This window comes from Vanessa cardui, chromosome 1 (genome assembly GCF_905220365.1).
Source record: "Vanessa cardui chromosome 1, ilVanCard2.1, whole genome shotgun sequence".
Taxonomy (NCBI): Eukaryota; Metazoa; Arthropoda; class Insecta; order Lepidoptera; family Nymphalidae; genus Vanessa; species Vanessa cardui.
The window spans coordinates 2,014,767-2,030,225 of record NC_061123.1 but is presented as its reverse complement, the minus strand read 5'-3'; the positions used below and the strand labels follow the sequence as shown (position 1 = coordinate 2,030,225).

Here is a 15,459-nt window from a genome sequence, read left to right as displayed (position 1 = left end):
TGAACATGATATTCCTTTATAAAAGTTGAATTAGGCAAATGCATTTTTACGAAGTTTGCGACATAAATAGTTACAAATTCTAAATATGAAAAACTTGTTGCATTCATCTTTATCATTATCGAGGAAATCCTCATCTAGATGTATATTTTTCTTTGCATTTGAACTTTTTACTGGTATTTCTCTATCCTTCAAATGTAGTTCCTGTTCTTTAAAATACTTATCTAATTCGTGTTTTTTGTCTTTTAATTTTTTCAAATTTTCTGCTGATGCCAGCGGTTCTTTTATACAGTCCAAGTCCTGATCTCTTATATTTATTTCGGAAAATATACTTCGATCATTCATTTTAATTTCGACACATCGAGTGCCACTTAGAAGAGAAATGTTTAAAAACTTCTCTTTATTTTCACTGGTATTCAATTTCGAACTGTTTTGCTCAAAAGTTGAGTCTGTCAAATAACTTTCGTTTTTAAAAGCTTCCGTAGTTGAGTTTAGGCTCTTTGATACATTGTTTTTATTAACATCAATATTTACTTTACAGTTACTATGTGTAGGGATATCTTTATTACATTCTTTTGTTTCATTGAGTTTACTATTATTAACGGACGACTCTGATGATCCAACATGTTGTATCATATCTTTAATTAAATCTTCCATTTCTGTAACTATATCTCCTTTATTCTTTTCTAATATTTCATGGAACTTTTTCTTATAAAGTTCAAACTCTTTCACATTGATGTAAAAATTTTCTAAAATTTGGTTGACAGTTGTTTTAAATAGTTTTATATTAGAATCTAGACTACTAACAGAATTGTCGTCCGTTTGAAGTTCTTGAGACATCTTATTGAGTATTTTCATTTCTATTTCATCAAGATCAAAGTTAGTAATAGAATCCCTCTTGTCTCCTTGCCCTGCATTATCTTTACTGATTGAACGATTATTGTAATTACCCTCATCCTTTACGGAATCATCGCCAGCATTATATTTTTTATAATACTGTCGGGTTTCGATATTTGAGTGCTGAGATTTATATTCTTCTCGTAAATTAGTTATTGTAGGAGAAATTTTCACAATACAACTGTTAAGTCTTCTGACATTAGCTGATTCTTGGTCTGAAATTGAATAAAAAAAAACAATGTACAACCCTATGACTTCTCTAGAGGCTACAAAGTAATTTTTCAATCAACCGTATTTGAAGATAACATGAAATTAAATAATATTTTGCGATAACCTGAAGATAGGAATGATTGGACGTTTGATATTTGTTATAAGTAACAACAGTCCTTCTGTCTCTGCAGTGCGTACGTAAATGTACATGAGCGTGATTCCAAACGATATGTGCATATTTTTATTTTCCAATAAGTAATTGATTTAATTAAAAAATAATCCTGTGTAGGGTTCTGTGCAAACCAGTCTCAGTAGGTGTTCTAAGGACTCATTCACATGAGTGTAACTTTATGCACAAGCGACGTAACATATTTGTTAGAAAAGCTATAATAAATAAATATAAATATTGGCCAACATTACATGCGTTACTTTGATCCCAATGTAAGTAGCTAAAATAGTTTCGTTATGAAAAATCAGAAGTACAGACGGAACTACAAGCACCCGAGAGAACATAGAAAACAAATGCAGATAATCGAGCCCGGAACGTCGGAGTGGAATACGCTGATACGCCGCTGGTAAGCTGTTAGCGCAATGGCGATGTAAGTAATGGTTCCATCATCAAGTGACTCCTTCCCCGTCCGCATATTATATGGCGAGTTTAGGATGACGCTTAAAAACCGAATAACTGTTGAAATATAAACATAGTAAATAATATTACATTACCCATTTTGAAACCGTAACATTACTTCTCAATATAAAGTTATATAAGGCACATGAAATAATTTATAAAAAAGACCATAACAAATTAACAGAGATTTATTTTTAAAATTCGTAACATTGATGTATACCAAAAAGTAGAGTATAAATATGTCATGTAAAACGCTGTAGTTATTGTATCACAAAGGTTTACATAATTTTAACTGTAAAAGTATATATAGTATAATATTTTGATTGTAGAGATATGGAGACAAGACCAAATACCAATGTTGTGTTTTATTATTGTATTTTTAGGATATACTGCGAAATACCAATCAGTATAATTAAATATTTATGTGGAAATTACTTTTTTACTCTCCTGCTTATAGAAATAAAAAATAAATCATAAAGATGACCAATAGCCAATAGATAAATAGATGAGCCAATAGACCATTTTGGAAAAATATTTTAGGAATCAAACATTAAATTTTAAAACGTTATTCATTTATAGAACCTAAAATAGAGACCCTCCATAATTATAATGAAATAGTTTAGCGCAATGATATTCTAATAAACAGATATGTTATATCCATACTAAACAACAGAAAAAAGTGTGCCGCGCCGGGGACCGTTTATTTTAGTTTATTTTTACATTTCGTTAAAAGTAAAAAGGATAGCTTGATAAAAACAATAAGTAAAAGGGATAACTAGATGTTTTAATTACGCAAAACGTATAACTACGTAATTATGATGTATTACCACGTAAAACGACTAAAGGAAAACGTCCCATCTAGGACGTTTTCTAGTCTTCACTTTTTGTGCGTTAATAACATATCTGTTTACTTAAACATCATTGGTATAGCGTCATTTTATAAACTTATTAATAATACAACTTTTATTTTTAATCAAAATAATTTCAGTTGATTTTGGGGTAACTAAATATTGCATACGGTAGTGGTCCAGTCCATTTATGGACACCAATATCAGTCCATCGAGTAAAACTGCACCAGCAGGGTAAGTAAGTAACGTAATTTTTCAAATTCGACAAGGATGCAGCATACAGCAGTATCTGTCATATGTCAAGACGCTTAATGATCGTGTCAAATGTTACGAACTTTCTATGGTGTCGATTCGATCTTTTGATGATTTTTAAAAAAACTTAGACTGACACAAAAACCGGATGGGTTAATTCTGACTCAATAGATCTTAGTATTGTCTGTCTTACCCCTACAGTATTTTAGAATCCGAAAGTGCGAAGAAGTTGCAGCACTAACCACGGCACGACGAAAGGCGAAGGTGCTGCGTATGCCGTAGCGCCGAAGGGCACTTAGTTTCCAAATTATTGATAAAAAACTTAATCTAAAGGTTGGAATTATAATATTTATTTTTTTTCAAAATCTCACGAACGAAATATTTTCTGAAGTTGGATATGATACCGGAGATAGGGTAGCTCTTTACGTAAGGTAAGATTTGTCTTAGTATTGCCCTTTTTAACTAATTTTGAAGGCTTCTGCTTAACAGAAATGTTTTATGCTGTTTTTAATAAAGATTGATTCAAATAATGTACCTGGATTTCATTTCCTGTTATAAAGCTTTCTACATACATTTTTTGCAGATAATAATCTGGTTAGGGCTTACTTAAAATGGTTTGTATTGATGTAAGTTGTTTTTAGAAACTATTAAATTTGTCAAATAGATAACTTATAAAAGCTATTTTTGAAGGCTTTTAATATCGATTCTTAAAACTGGCAGTATAACATTCGCCGTTTGCTTAACCCAGAAGAAAATAAACGTTGTCATGGCCGAACACCGTTAGCTTTTGTCTATGGTAGAGGTAACAGTTGAATTGATCACTGTCGAAACAAGAATCTCAAAGGCCCCGCCTTTAAAATCTGTAAATATAATTTACTCGGGCTTTCCGCGATGATGCTTTTATAAAAGAGACAAAGTAGGTAATTTTTATGAAAAAAAGATTATATTCATTGATATTTAATGTGTATTGAATCTGACGCCGATATCGAATGCAATTTATCGATTTACCGACCACCGTTGCAAAGTGCGATTGTGCGTGTTTTTGCTTCTGATCAGTCATGAAATAGTGAATTAAAAAGGGCTAAGGGATTACCGTTACTGTACTTAACCGTACGATATTTTTTTCTGTTATAACTGGGCGGCAGTTCAGTGCTAATGTTACTATTTTTGGTGGGTGTTGTCATTACGACTTACGAGCTTCATTCGGATTAGGTCATCATCAAGTGTGGTGAACATGTGTACCGGAGAAAAGTGTTTTAGTTTTACTAAATAGACTTGTTTGATTTCCCATTAGATCTACGAGCCACCAGTGTTGCAATAATGGAAACAAGTAAAATTATTTGTCTCTTCGCGATATTGGCGCAAGCGGCGGCTCTATGTAAGTGTTTTCGATATGTTTTCTATTTAAAGCTTTGTATTAAACATTATTATGTTCTTATCATTTATAGGTTTTATATGATTCGAAGTTCATTAAACTTTCTTTGGTATATTTAAAGCAGAAAATATTTTTGAAAAGTCTTTTACAAATATATATTTATTTACTTAAGTACGTAATATATCAGAGGATCCTTGTTTCATTCTCTATGACTTATTGATAATTATTAACAAATGAAAAATCTATATAATATTATGTTAAAAAACAGTTGAATTTTAATTATCTTCACTTACAACTAAAATGCATCAGTAATTAGATACATTTATAATAAAAAAATTTAATGTGTAAATAAAATTATTCACTCCTTGAGAGACTGATTCAATGTCTATCTAAAAAAATAAACATGTAATATTTGTATTAATATAAGTTAAATCTTCTTGCTAAAATTAATTGCTAAAGAAAATTACAGATAAAATAATATGAACTAAATTATATCTTTTTTGATTAATTTATATTTTTACTTAAATGTTTGGCAATCAAAGAAAAGTCTAGCTGCTTCATATTCAAGTAGTAGCTAAAATATAATATTTAATATAATTCATCAATAATTTCTACTTGATTAACGTACAACCCACTTGTTAATAAATAAAGCACTTCAGTTTAAAATATGTTACCGTGTATTATTAATGGACGTCTATTGAAGTATAAAGGACCTTGTAGTTATTGGAAAAGCCATTTAGTTTTTTATTGCCTACAGAATTATATACTGTATGGAAACACTGTTTTTTATGAACAGTATTTAAGACCAGTCACAAATTGAGTTTTTAAATCCACTACAAATTCGATGGAATTGTTTTAATTTATAGTATGTTGATTATTATTAGGCATATAATAAAATGTACTAAAATATAGGTATACTGGAGTGTGTTAGTCATATTATGTAATTTGTATTGATACTTTTTAATTTGTGACGCTAATATAAAGATAACATTCTTGCCGTTGCATTGACAAAGCGGTAAAGATGGAAACTTGTTCTTAATAAATCTCTAGATTTGTTTTATTCAACTGCAAAAGTGCATAAATAGTTTTCAATATAATATACATCACTATGCATATATGTTGTTTGCTCTTAATATTGCAAAGTTCTAGGCAATTTGATTTTTATTTTTCTTGTGTATTGTAAATCTATGGGTGTGAGTCGCAAATACTTATATGAACATCAAATTGTATCTTCTTTCAATATTAGTATAAAGAATGGATGAGTGAAAAGTATATACCTATATGTGGTATTCAAATTGGAATATATTTAAACATTTGACTCAATTTGTTATTGTTAAATTAACATAATTATTGATTTATGCGTACTGTAATTACTTTTGAACATATGATAAATAATATTCCATTATAGCCATAAAATAACAATTCCCATGAAATATCAATAGATAAATAAAAATGAAATTGTGATAATAATACCAAAGCTATTCATAAATCATAGTTACTTATTTTTGATTTCATGACATATCAGTATCAAAGATTAATTTTTATTCAAGATGGATGGAAGTTGAAATGTCTAATACTTGTTGAAATCTGGTACTAATTGATGTCCTATCTTGTACCAGTGACGTCACCGCCGCGAATCGTCAAACAGCCGACTGTGGAGGAGCTGTTGTTCCAGGTGGCGCAGCCTGGAGAGGTCGACAAACCCTTTATCATAGAATGTGAAGCAGAAGGCGAGCCGGCGCCCAAGTATGTAGAACGATCCTTTTTCGTAATAACATTTATAGCCAGATATAGCATTTGAATCGAGACTCGTGAGAATTTTGTCCTCTGCAATATAATGAAAATTTTTGCCTATTCACTAAATAATTGAAAGATTTACGAATACCATAATTTAGTTCAAAAGATCCTACGTAGATAGTTTGTATCCTTCTAACTGACATTACTTGTATTTCTAAAATATTAATATTTATACGTATTTAACCCTTGTGCTTTATCCAATGCACCAAATAAAAGCATAAGCTATGTTATCTACGTATAAAGTATTATACAAATACGTTTAATTATAGGACTGTGCTTCAATTTTACACGAACTTTTGCACTAACAAGTATTAGTAGCGAAACGACATTTACGAATCTATATAATCTGTTTACCAACTTCTGAAACATGTAAATGTTTTATTGAAAAAAGGTTATAGATTTACTACGTATTGAATAAAAAAATATGGTCTTTACAAACATATATTTTTAATATTTTTAAAATGAAATCAGTCGTACTTTTCGTATTAGTATTTTGATATCATGTTCGTTGAACGGCATTTGAAAGCCATTCAGCTGAATTTTATGTGGGGCTGGTCATAAAAACTTCAGTTAGTTGATCGGTGTTTTATTTTTCAGAGCTTTAATGTTAGCTCTATATGTGTTTGTGTGCCGCCGGACGGTCCGATGTCGAAAATCCATTAGTTCCCCAAACATACCGTGGCCAGAAAACCGATGGTTTCTATTTCACATAGATATACCGTAGTTATAACGATCCTTAAATCAGAAAATACTCAGAGAATCACTCTGCATTCCTGTCTATAATTGAGCCAGCAAAGATATAAAACAAGTTTAATTAGCTGTTCGTGCTTTTAATACTTAATTAATTTCCTTACAATGTTATAGGTCAAAACTTCTGGACATTTCAAAGATAATAACCAAAACCATTCATACATTAAGAACAATAAATCTCGCTTATCACAATATTCTTATCTGATTTATACGTATTGTAAAGGGGCATTGAACTTCACCCTGTCGATGCAATGAAGTTTTTCTTAAAGATTCTCTCTCGTATCATTACGTAAACAAGTTGACTGGTTTGGTACGTCCGCAAAAAGGTTTATTATTTTGATACCTTCTTTAAATGTACGCTTAATCTTTAAATGGGCGTTGTAAAAATGGCTGGGATGTTTGCAGTCTTGAGCTCCAGTCATTTACGTCAAAGATAAAACATTAGACCATGTTTATGCAATTGCCAAAAATTAAAACCGTTTCAAAAGTTCGCCAATTGGGTCAGTGTATTTGGCACATTTTATCACGTAAACCGTTTAAATCGATACCAATTATCGACATCAATTTTGAATATTGAAAATACTTCAGCTGAAAATCAGAATGAATACACATATTTTTTCAGCATACTTGCTTTAAGTTTTCACGTTCGTATTCGATTCAATCGTCGACTCTCGTAAACTTCCTGGAGCGTAACAACTATCGACTCGACGGCTTTAAGAGCATCGTTATAATTCACAGGATACGGTTATTCAGAATGAGGACAAACTTTTTAACGATTGCTGAAGCGTTTTTGTGTATGAGCTTGATTATGGTTCAGGTTCGGATGTCAAGACTTCAATAGCTTGAGAGATCTTACCGTTCCTTGGGTTAGTATGATTGAGCTATTTTTCTATAATAGCTGTAGCTCTATCTAACTGAACCGAATTTGATGAAATTTTATGTCAAACACGTTTGAAAACCAACTAGGGATGTAGGCGAGCGAAGCCGCTTTGGCAACTAGTTATGTTACCGGAGATAATTATTTTATTTTTTATTTTTAAATTAAAAATATAATAATAGTCGTTAGTAATGTAAATTTCCATTGTGGAAAACTAACGATGTGAGTATAAAAACGAGGCCAGTGCTGGAGTGACTAGGAATTTTAAAATACAAGTGTTTAATTAACATTTTAAACTCGCTGCAGCGCAGGATAACTCGTGCTGCAGCGTTAGGTACACTCGTCACAAGGGCTTTATCCTGCCGTTACCTCGGCTAGCTAAATTAATCGTGCGCTTTGTGCGAACTCCATAGAGAGATTAAGCAAAAATAAACCACTATATTTCCACTCTTCTCTTTCTGTCTTAAATGAAATACCAAACTTTTCTATGTTACGTTAGATTATACAAAGCTGTTACGAGCATATTATACCTCCTGTATATGAAACATACATATTATAAACACAAGTGAATTTTTTTAGCTAGCTCACATACCCGTAACATTTATGTGTGAAAAGATTTTACTGCAAAAACTTTACGTACAATGGTTCCGTGATTTAAAACTTTCGACTGAAGAATACTGTCAGCGTCGTGTTTCTTTGTTGCTTTTTATGATAAAGAAAAAAGTTGTCCTTTTAAGTCGACACGCAATACCTTCGACTGTATATTTGGTAACCAATTTTTTCAACTTTAATTTAATGAAATACTTTTTGAATAAGATGAAAATGCAAAGCTATCGTCTTTATATCAAACATTAAACATTACTTAGTCGATATTACAAAGAAAGCAATTTTCCGTAGTCCAATCCATATTATTTTAATGGTTTGAAGATTTGCCGACATTAATGCATATAACCATTATTGTTTCACCGCTGACGCTACTTTCAGAGTCTTCAGTGCAAACAATCTCAGGGGTTTTACTTAAGTGAGGACTTTATTAAATTATCGTTTAAGCTAATACTGGTTTTTTATAATGGAATTACTGAAAAAAACATCTTATAGATTCAATGGTTTTATGAATATGTGATAATCTGTTGTTCTCTATTGAGGTCACATATCTTGAATACGTGTCGGTGAAAGCGTGTAATTTGCAAAGGACAATAAAACTTCATACGTTTGTGGTGTGACGTATGTATGGAGTGTTTTTTTAAATGTATACATAAATTGGAGTGCTGACAAGCAAATAGATCATTAGTAGTTAAATGAGTGACTTAGATATTGTCACTCTAACAAATATAATCCATTCAAACAAGAGATATAAGATGTTGTGTGCGTCTATAATAATTCCACTGATTCACTCACGATTTATACCTGAAAGCAGCGATACAAATAAACTCTTGTTATAAGGCAATAGGTACTATTATGGATGAGGAGTACGTAATCATATAAACATGTTCAAAGCCCGATCATTGTTTTTTTTTAACTAAAAATGCTTTGTATGTGTGGCGTTGGTACGGATTTTGCACTTCCTGTCTTCAAATATTATACACGAACCGCAACAGTAAAACAACATCCTGACTGTAATTTTTTTTTATGATATAGCAACATACACGTCTGTCGTCGTAAAAATCCCTCGCCGGCCCTGTGCTGCAGTCTGCGCTGAGTAATGTACGTGTAATTAAATGAATCGTCGTACGAAAATAGACGAGCGAAGTTAAAAACTCAACGTTGACTTAGGGTTTTAAAGTAGGTAGAGGAAATGTTAGTAAAGTTTCTGCACTGTTTGATTTGTTTTTTTTTTATGTTGCACGATTGTAATCTATATATATCTAACTCTATCTGTCGCTCTTTCACGACCAAACCGCTGAACCGAATTTGATGAAATTTTGCCATGAAGCACATTTGCCTAACACATAACATTTTGCCTAAAACACGAGTGAAGCCGCGAGCGACTAGTAGTGGTGATCATAAATTTTGTCATAAATACTTGGGAACCCCCATATACCGTTCACTCAGTCCAGAATCAAAGTGACATGATAAGAATTCACGACCTCAAATATAAATTAAATAGGCTGTGATCGTTACCAAAAAAAACCAACGCTCAATTGTTAAATAGGTACCGTGACAATTCAAATCTGAAAAATTGCTGACGTCACTACCTGGTATAGTAGCGGACATTAATGTATTTGTGATTTGACATTACAAAATCGAAGATGGAGTTCATTTTCGATCTCGCATTTCAACTTCTATTAAACCTCTAGACGAATGTCGAAAAACCTTTACCAAAAGCTTGTTCAGTGATATCGTTGTCTAATAAGGCATATCACTAATTAAAATAAATAACAATTTGGTATTCAATTATTCATAACACTTGGTAATATTCAGTTAAATATTGATATCCATTGATAATATAATAAATTCGATGCACGTATATTCACCCCGTGGTCACGTATCACGAAGGCAGTGCCGATATAATTATTTTCACACTCCGACTACTGATCGCTATATTTATAACTTTATCCCGGATTTAATTTATCGGGAACAAAGGGCAATTATAGCGTTTCCTGTATTTGTTTAGCCACTAATTGTGGTGTTAATGCGTTGTCTTTTATGGAGATTTATTTTAAATTAATGTAAATAAGATGTCAGTTCCAGTGGCGTGTGTGTCTAGTGATAAATACAAAACAACCAATTTTCATACGGATTTCGTCAATGTATGAAGACATTCATGTGAAAGGCTTAGTGGGATGGTTCCTTAAGTTTTTTTTAGAAATTGGCTGATAAAAAACATGACTGCTCCAGACTACTGGCCTGGACTACTGCCTTAACGAATAGAGTCAATAATCAACCGCGAAACCAGGTTAGATTCAAGTTGGAAGATAAAATGATATCACCAAAAGACCATAGTCTTGTTTATTGGCTGAAATTATTATTATTATTTTTTTTTAATTATGATTGAAAATCGTCGTTCCTCAGTTGTGCTCAGATATAGTATCAATCGAAATAGCCGCCACTTCCAATTATGGAATGCTTTAAAAGTGTCCTGAGTAATTCTAATGGGTTGATCGTAAAACATCACGAACATGGCGACCTCATTCGATGCAGGTCATATTCCGAGAATCATTTGATGCAAAATCGTTATTTGGAATCGGTGAAGTATAAACATAGTGCTCACATAAATTATGCTCGTATTGATTTTAAATGTTATTATATTTCTACCTAAAGTTCCAAAACGGTATCAGTTTGAAAAACAATATATTGTACATAAATTATTTGAGTTTTCAAACGTTTCTCAGTTTATATATTTTTCTATTTTGGTTTTCCTTTTAGCATTTTATTAGCATTCATCGGTCTACTTTCAATTTCAAAGCATTTTTGTATATTAAGTAATATTTATTTGCTTACGTAACTCTGTATGTTATTTGTTTGGGCTTAAATTTGCGATTTATATTATATGTACTATGGAGATAATGTCAGTTCTAGTGAAGGACATAGGCTTCTTTTTAATTTCACCCCTCGAGGAGGATTTTTTTAAGGTTTTATAAACGTTGCGCGGGTAAAGCCGCAGAAGTTTTGCTAGTAAATGATACATTTGTTGAAATAATATCTGAGTTAGTTATGTTTCTTTAATTACAACTATTCCGACCAAGATGGATAATATCGACCACGAGTAATCCTTCACACCTCCTGTCAGGAATAGTTTTGATTGATTATATTTTTAGAAAATGTTTCTATTTCATCTTATAAGCTTCAAAGATATATTTTTAATAAACATTTAATGGAACGCGTATATGAAAATGTTTGTATATATTTTTGTTTAGTGGTTAAATGGATCTATGCGGTATCGAACCGAACAACATAAACAATGTTTTCTATATTTTCTTTAGCTTGAGCCACAGACCAGTACAAGGTATTGAGAGCAGTAGGTCTAAACCTGAATTCCGGCCACTTGCCAAGAGATTGCACGATCGTGAACTTTACTATTCGATGTCGTATTTAGTATCTGTAACATATTTAGATGAGAAAAAACATATGAGGATGTTAAATTTCTTGGTTTGTTTATGTAAATAGAAACTTTTTATTGCACACTATCGACGTTTGAAACATATCGTACATATCACTCTTATGTGATACAACTTTTTATATACACGTATGTTGGGTGTGAATCTATTTTCGTAGAACAAAATCACAACATAACATAAATAACAAAACAAAAATAAATAATATTATTATCGCGGCGACGTAATATTCATACAATAAATGTGTATGGTCGAGTATAAATACGGCTTTTTTAGTAAGTATATACCACATGCACTCTATGGTTCAAGAAACTCCTTAGCAATACCGACCACCGTATCAGATTTCTTGTGACTTCGCTATGTATATGACACTAGAGCTATTATATGAGAACAAATCCGAAACTCACCGCAGAACATTATAGTGAAATGTCAGAAAGTTATATGCGAAATTGACTGCAATAACGATGAAATGCATATGACACAATCATTAAAATATATCAACCAGTGTAAGTTGATTTTCAAAATTTCACGAATAAAGCTCGAAGTGAGTTCTAATTTCAACAGTTATACTAAGAATTAAATAACGTTACTATTGTTAAAATAGGTTAAGACTAATTTAACTGGAAACATATATATCGTGCCCAATTATCATTATAAATTGGTCATAAAATGTTGTCACACGATGACTCGGTCGCAGTATCAGAAACGATAGTATGACGAGAACAATGATGTCATAACATGAACATAACGGCCTTATGTTATAAAGGTCAGGGTGATATGACCCTATGCGTAAAATATTTGATTTCTGCCATTTATAAACTAATTACATATAGAATCTAGACTCGGTAGTCTTCAATGTTAAATTAATTCATGTAGCTTAGCTTTATTTATATAATATTATATAAATTTTCAATTTTATATTTGAATAAATAATCTCTCTACCTTCTATATGTTATATGTGGTTTATTAAGTTTTATATATCATCATCATATATCCAACATGCTTTTTAGAAGGTCCAATTATACGTAACATTTAAAAAGCTCTACTTTTCTTAAAGATAATATGTAAAATTTTATTATATATATACATGCATATAGATATAATTTGATCTTCTTAAATGTTATTACATATATAATATGTATTATATACGTTACATAATTTCATCAAATGAATATTATATAAAATCAGTAACATGGTCTTAAAGGACCAATGAAATTATAAGATTAATATTTTCCAAATATTAATGTGGGAAATTGAATGAGATGAAAGCTTAAATTGTATCGTGTGGTTTGGTCAAACATTTGTCGGAGGTAGGCACGATGTTATTTTCACTCGCCAACTCTCATTACCGTCTGCATTGGGTTACGCTACGATTACTTTCCTAGAAATAGAAAGCCTTCGAATGGTGGCTGTGAAATACATTATATACTTTACACCCTAGTTTCGCGTTTTAACTTAATAATGGTTATATTTTCCTAATGTTTTTTTTTTTGAATATCGTGTGACGGGGTTACGTCATTTTTTATTATAAATAATGAAATAGCTAAGTTTAGAAGTGTTATTTGCGATTTTTGTTTTTATTTCTACATTATGTGTGTTACCTTTGTCGTTATGTTTAAAACGTCTTGACAGATAAGAGACAGATGGGATATCTAATAGAGTTTCCGATCGTAAGCCTAAAGACTAGTAAAAGTTAAAATCTTTCGTATAAGTCGATATTTTATGGCAAAAATACTAGGAAGTCTGATAACTTAGAATTTATAAAGGAAGAAAGTATGTCCTCAAAAAAACCTTTCAAGGAGTGCATGATGCAAGTTCTATACATCGCGGTAAGCGCTTTCATACCACGCCATATTACTTAAGAGCATCCCCGGCTCCTGGGGGATTACGACTAGGGAAGGCTTGAATTTCACATACGGAAAACATGAAAGTATCGTCGTCCATCGACCTGATCGTGCTATAACGCTATACGTTGCTAACTAGTAGCTAATTTTGAGATGACGTGACTTGTAACGGTTACTTTTATTTTCTTTCCACGCGAGTTATAGTCGATTGTAGTATTTATATTGTATTATTATCATTTAAATTTATCGTTCTTTAAAGTCAGTACCTTCGCTATTCCTAAACTATTCGACAACCAAAATGTACAAAAGAAAACATACGAATCGTTCACTAATTCGTTTTGTCCAATCTGTCATTCTAATAACATAATATTTATTTGTTAACAAATATTTATGCAATAACTAGTTTTCGTCCTCAGTTTCGATCGCATAGGCCTCGTATATTTCAACTATAATATATATATTTCGTAATCAAAACAGATTCCATAGTTTAATATGGAATCATTATCCTTTGTTTTTGATTAGAGAAAGATTTTTATGAAAATACACTGACCTTAAAACACCGTCGAAAGAAACCCAACAAATGTAATTATTTGCGTTAAAATTCTATCAAAATTTTATCAAATTCGGTTCAGTGGCTTAATCGTGAAAGCGTAGCAGAAGCGCGGCCAAACAGACTTACTTTCGCGTTTATAATATTACTGTAGATGCCTAATGGTAAATTACGTCATAAACTTAAAAATATAACTAGCATAACATTAACTGGATTGCATACTTTAGAGTCGGCCACAACCATAAGAATCCAGTGCAAACGAGAAATAAGTGAAACGTAAACATAATTTAATCCTCTTATTCGCTAAATCACTTCCCGGTAACAGGATCCACGCTTGTACACCATCCGGTCATTACACCCTGTCTTATTGAATTTTTTATTTCCGTCGACACCTTAACTCGACTCAATTCGAACGTTGTTAGAATACAATGGATATTTATTTACATAAACTTATACACATATAACAATTAACAAAAATAATATTTACATTTTATTATCACACCAGTGTGACGGCACTGCAATCGTATATACCCTATATACGATGGCGTTTCTCGTGGAGATTAATTACCGCTTCGTGATAAAAATTTTTGTGGAGTCAATATTAATACCACACAACATATCCCATCTAGCCGGATTGAACAGGAACTTTCTAAATGTATCGTAGAATTTCAAGATTATCATATATTATTATATTCTTCGTAAGAGAAGAGCAAACCTTTGACCAGCATTGGAATTTTTAATGAATAAAAAAAAAATCTTTTTATTTGACGTCATTTAGGCCTATAAAAATATTAGTAACAGAACATCTTAAAACTATGTTAGTATGCATATTTAATTTAATTTAATTTAATTTAAATAACAAGAAAGTTTCAATTATTTTTATACGGTGTTGTTACTTTTCTTTATATTATACAAGACGTTACTAATTATGACAAGATAGCTTATATTCATCCATGCGAAACAAATCCACGAGCCTTTGTTTGTTTTGACAGCAGTTTAAACTAATTATTTTTCAAAATACTTTCTAATATGTAATTTTTTTTATTTTAATGATATGAAAAGGTTAGATTTTTTGCATTATATTGTACATACAAAAGATTACATAGCACTTTTTGATACAAATATTATTCTTAAAATTGAATTTTAAAACACCGTGAAGTTAATAGCTTGTTTATGTCCAATAACGGAGCAATGACCTCTTCTAATAAATAATACGATTAACATAATTGATGGTTTTAAAGCGACGTCGCTCGCTCTCTAACCCAAAATGTACAGTTTTGCATTTATTGCTCTCATCGTAGATACATAGATGCAATATAAACTAGTTAAACTTGAAAATCCACGAGTTATTGAACACAAGTATCAAGCATACATTCTCA

General features: G+C 31.3%; 2 protein-coding genes across 4 annotated transcripts in view; one reads left to right on the top strand and one right to left on the bottom strand.

Annotated features, from left to right (window-relative positions):
• Positions 1-29: 29 nt before the first annotated feature.
• LOC124531283 lies at positions 30-1,947 on the bottom strand. The gene is made up of 2 exons (XM_047105798.1): positions 1,828-1,947; positions 30-1,109 (listed from the first exon to the last, which is right to left on the bottom strand). Exons 1-2 carry the CDS (start codon positions 1,829-1,831, stop codon positions 31-33), a joined length of 1,083 nt encoding a protein of 360 aa, XP_046961754.1. The 5' UTR covers positions 1,832-1,947; the 3' UTR covers position 30.
• Positions 1,948-3,594: 1,647 nt separating this feature from the next.
• LOC124532284 (neuroglian) overlaps positions 3,595-15,459 on the top strand; it is a 30,359-nt gene continuing 18,494 nt past the window's right edge. For 2 of the 3 annotated variants that reach the window (XM_047107128.1, XM_047107111.1), the window contains exons 1-3: positions 3,595-3,748; positions 4,127-4,210; positions 5,827-5,953. In XM_047107128.1, the coding sequence (XP_046963084.1) occupies positions 4,153-4,210; positions 5,827-5,953 (185 nt within the window). In that variant the 5' untranslated portion in view covers positions 3,595-3,748; positions 4,127-4,152. Of the gene's footprint in view, positions 3,753-4,126; positions 4,211-5,826; positions 5,954-15,459 lie in introns of all 3 variants that reach the window. The other variant, XM_047107119.1, reaches the window with a different exon arrangement.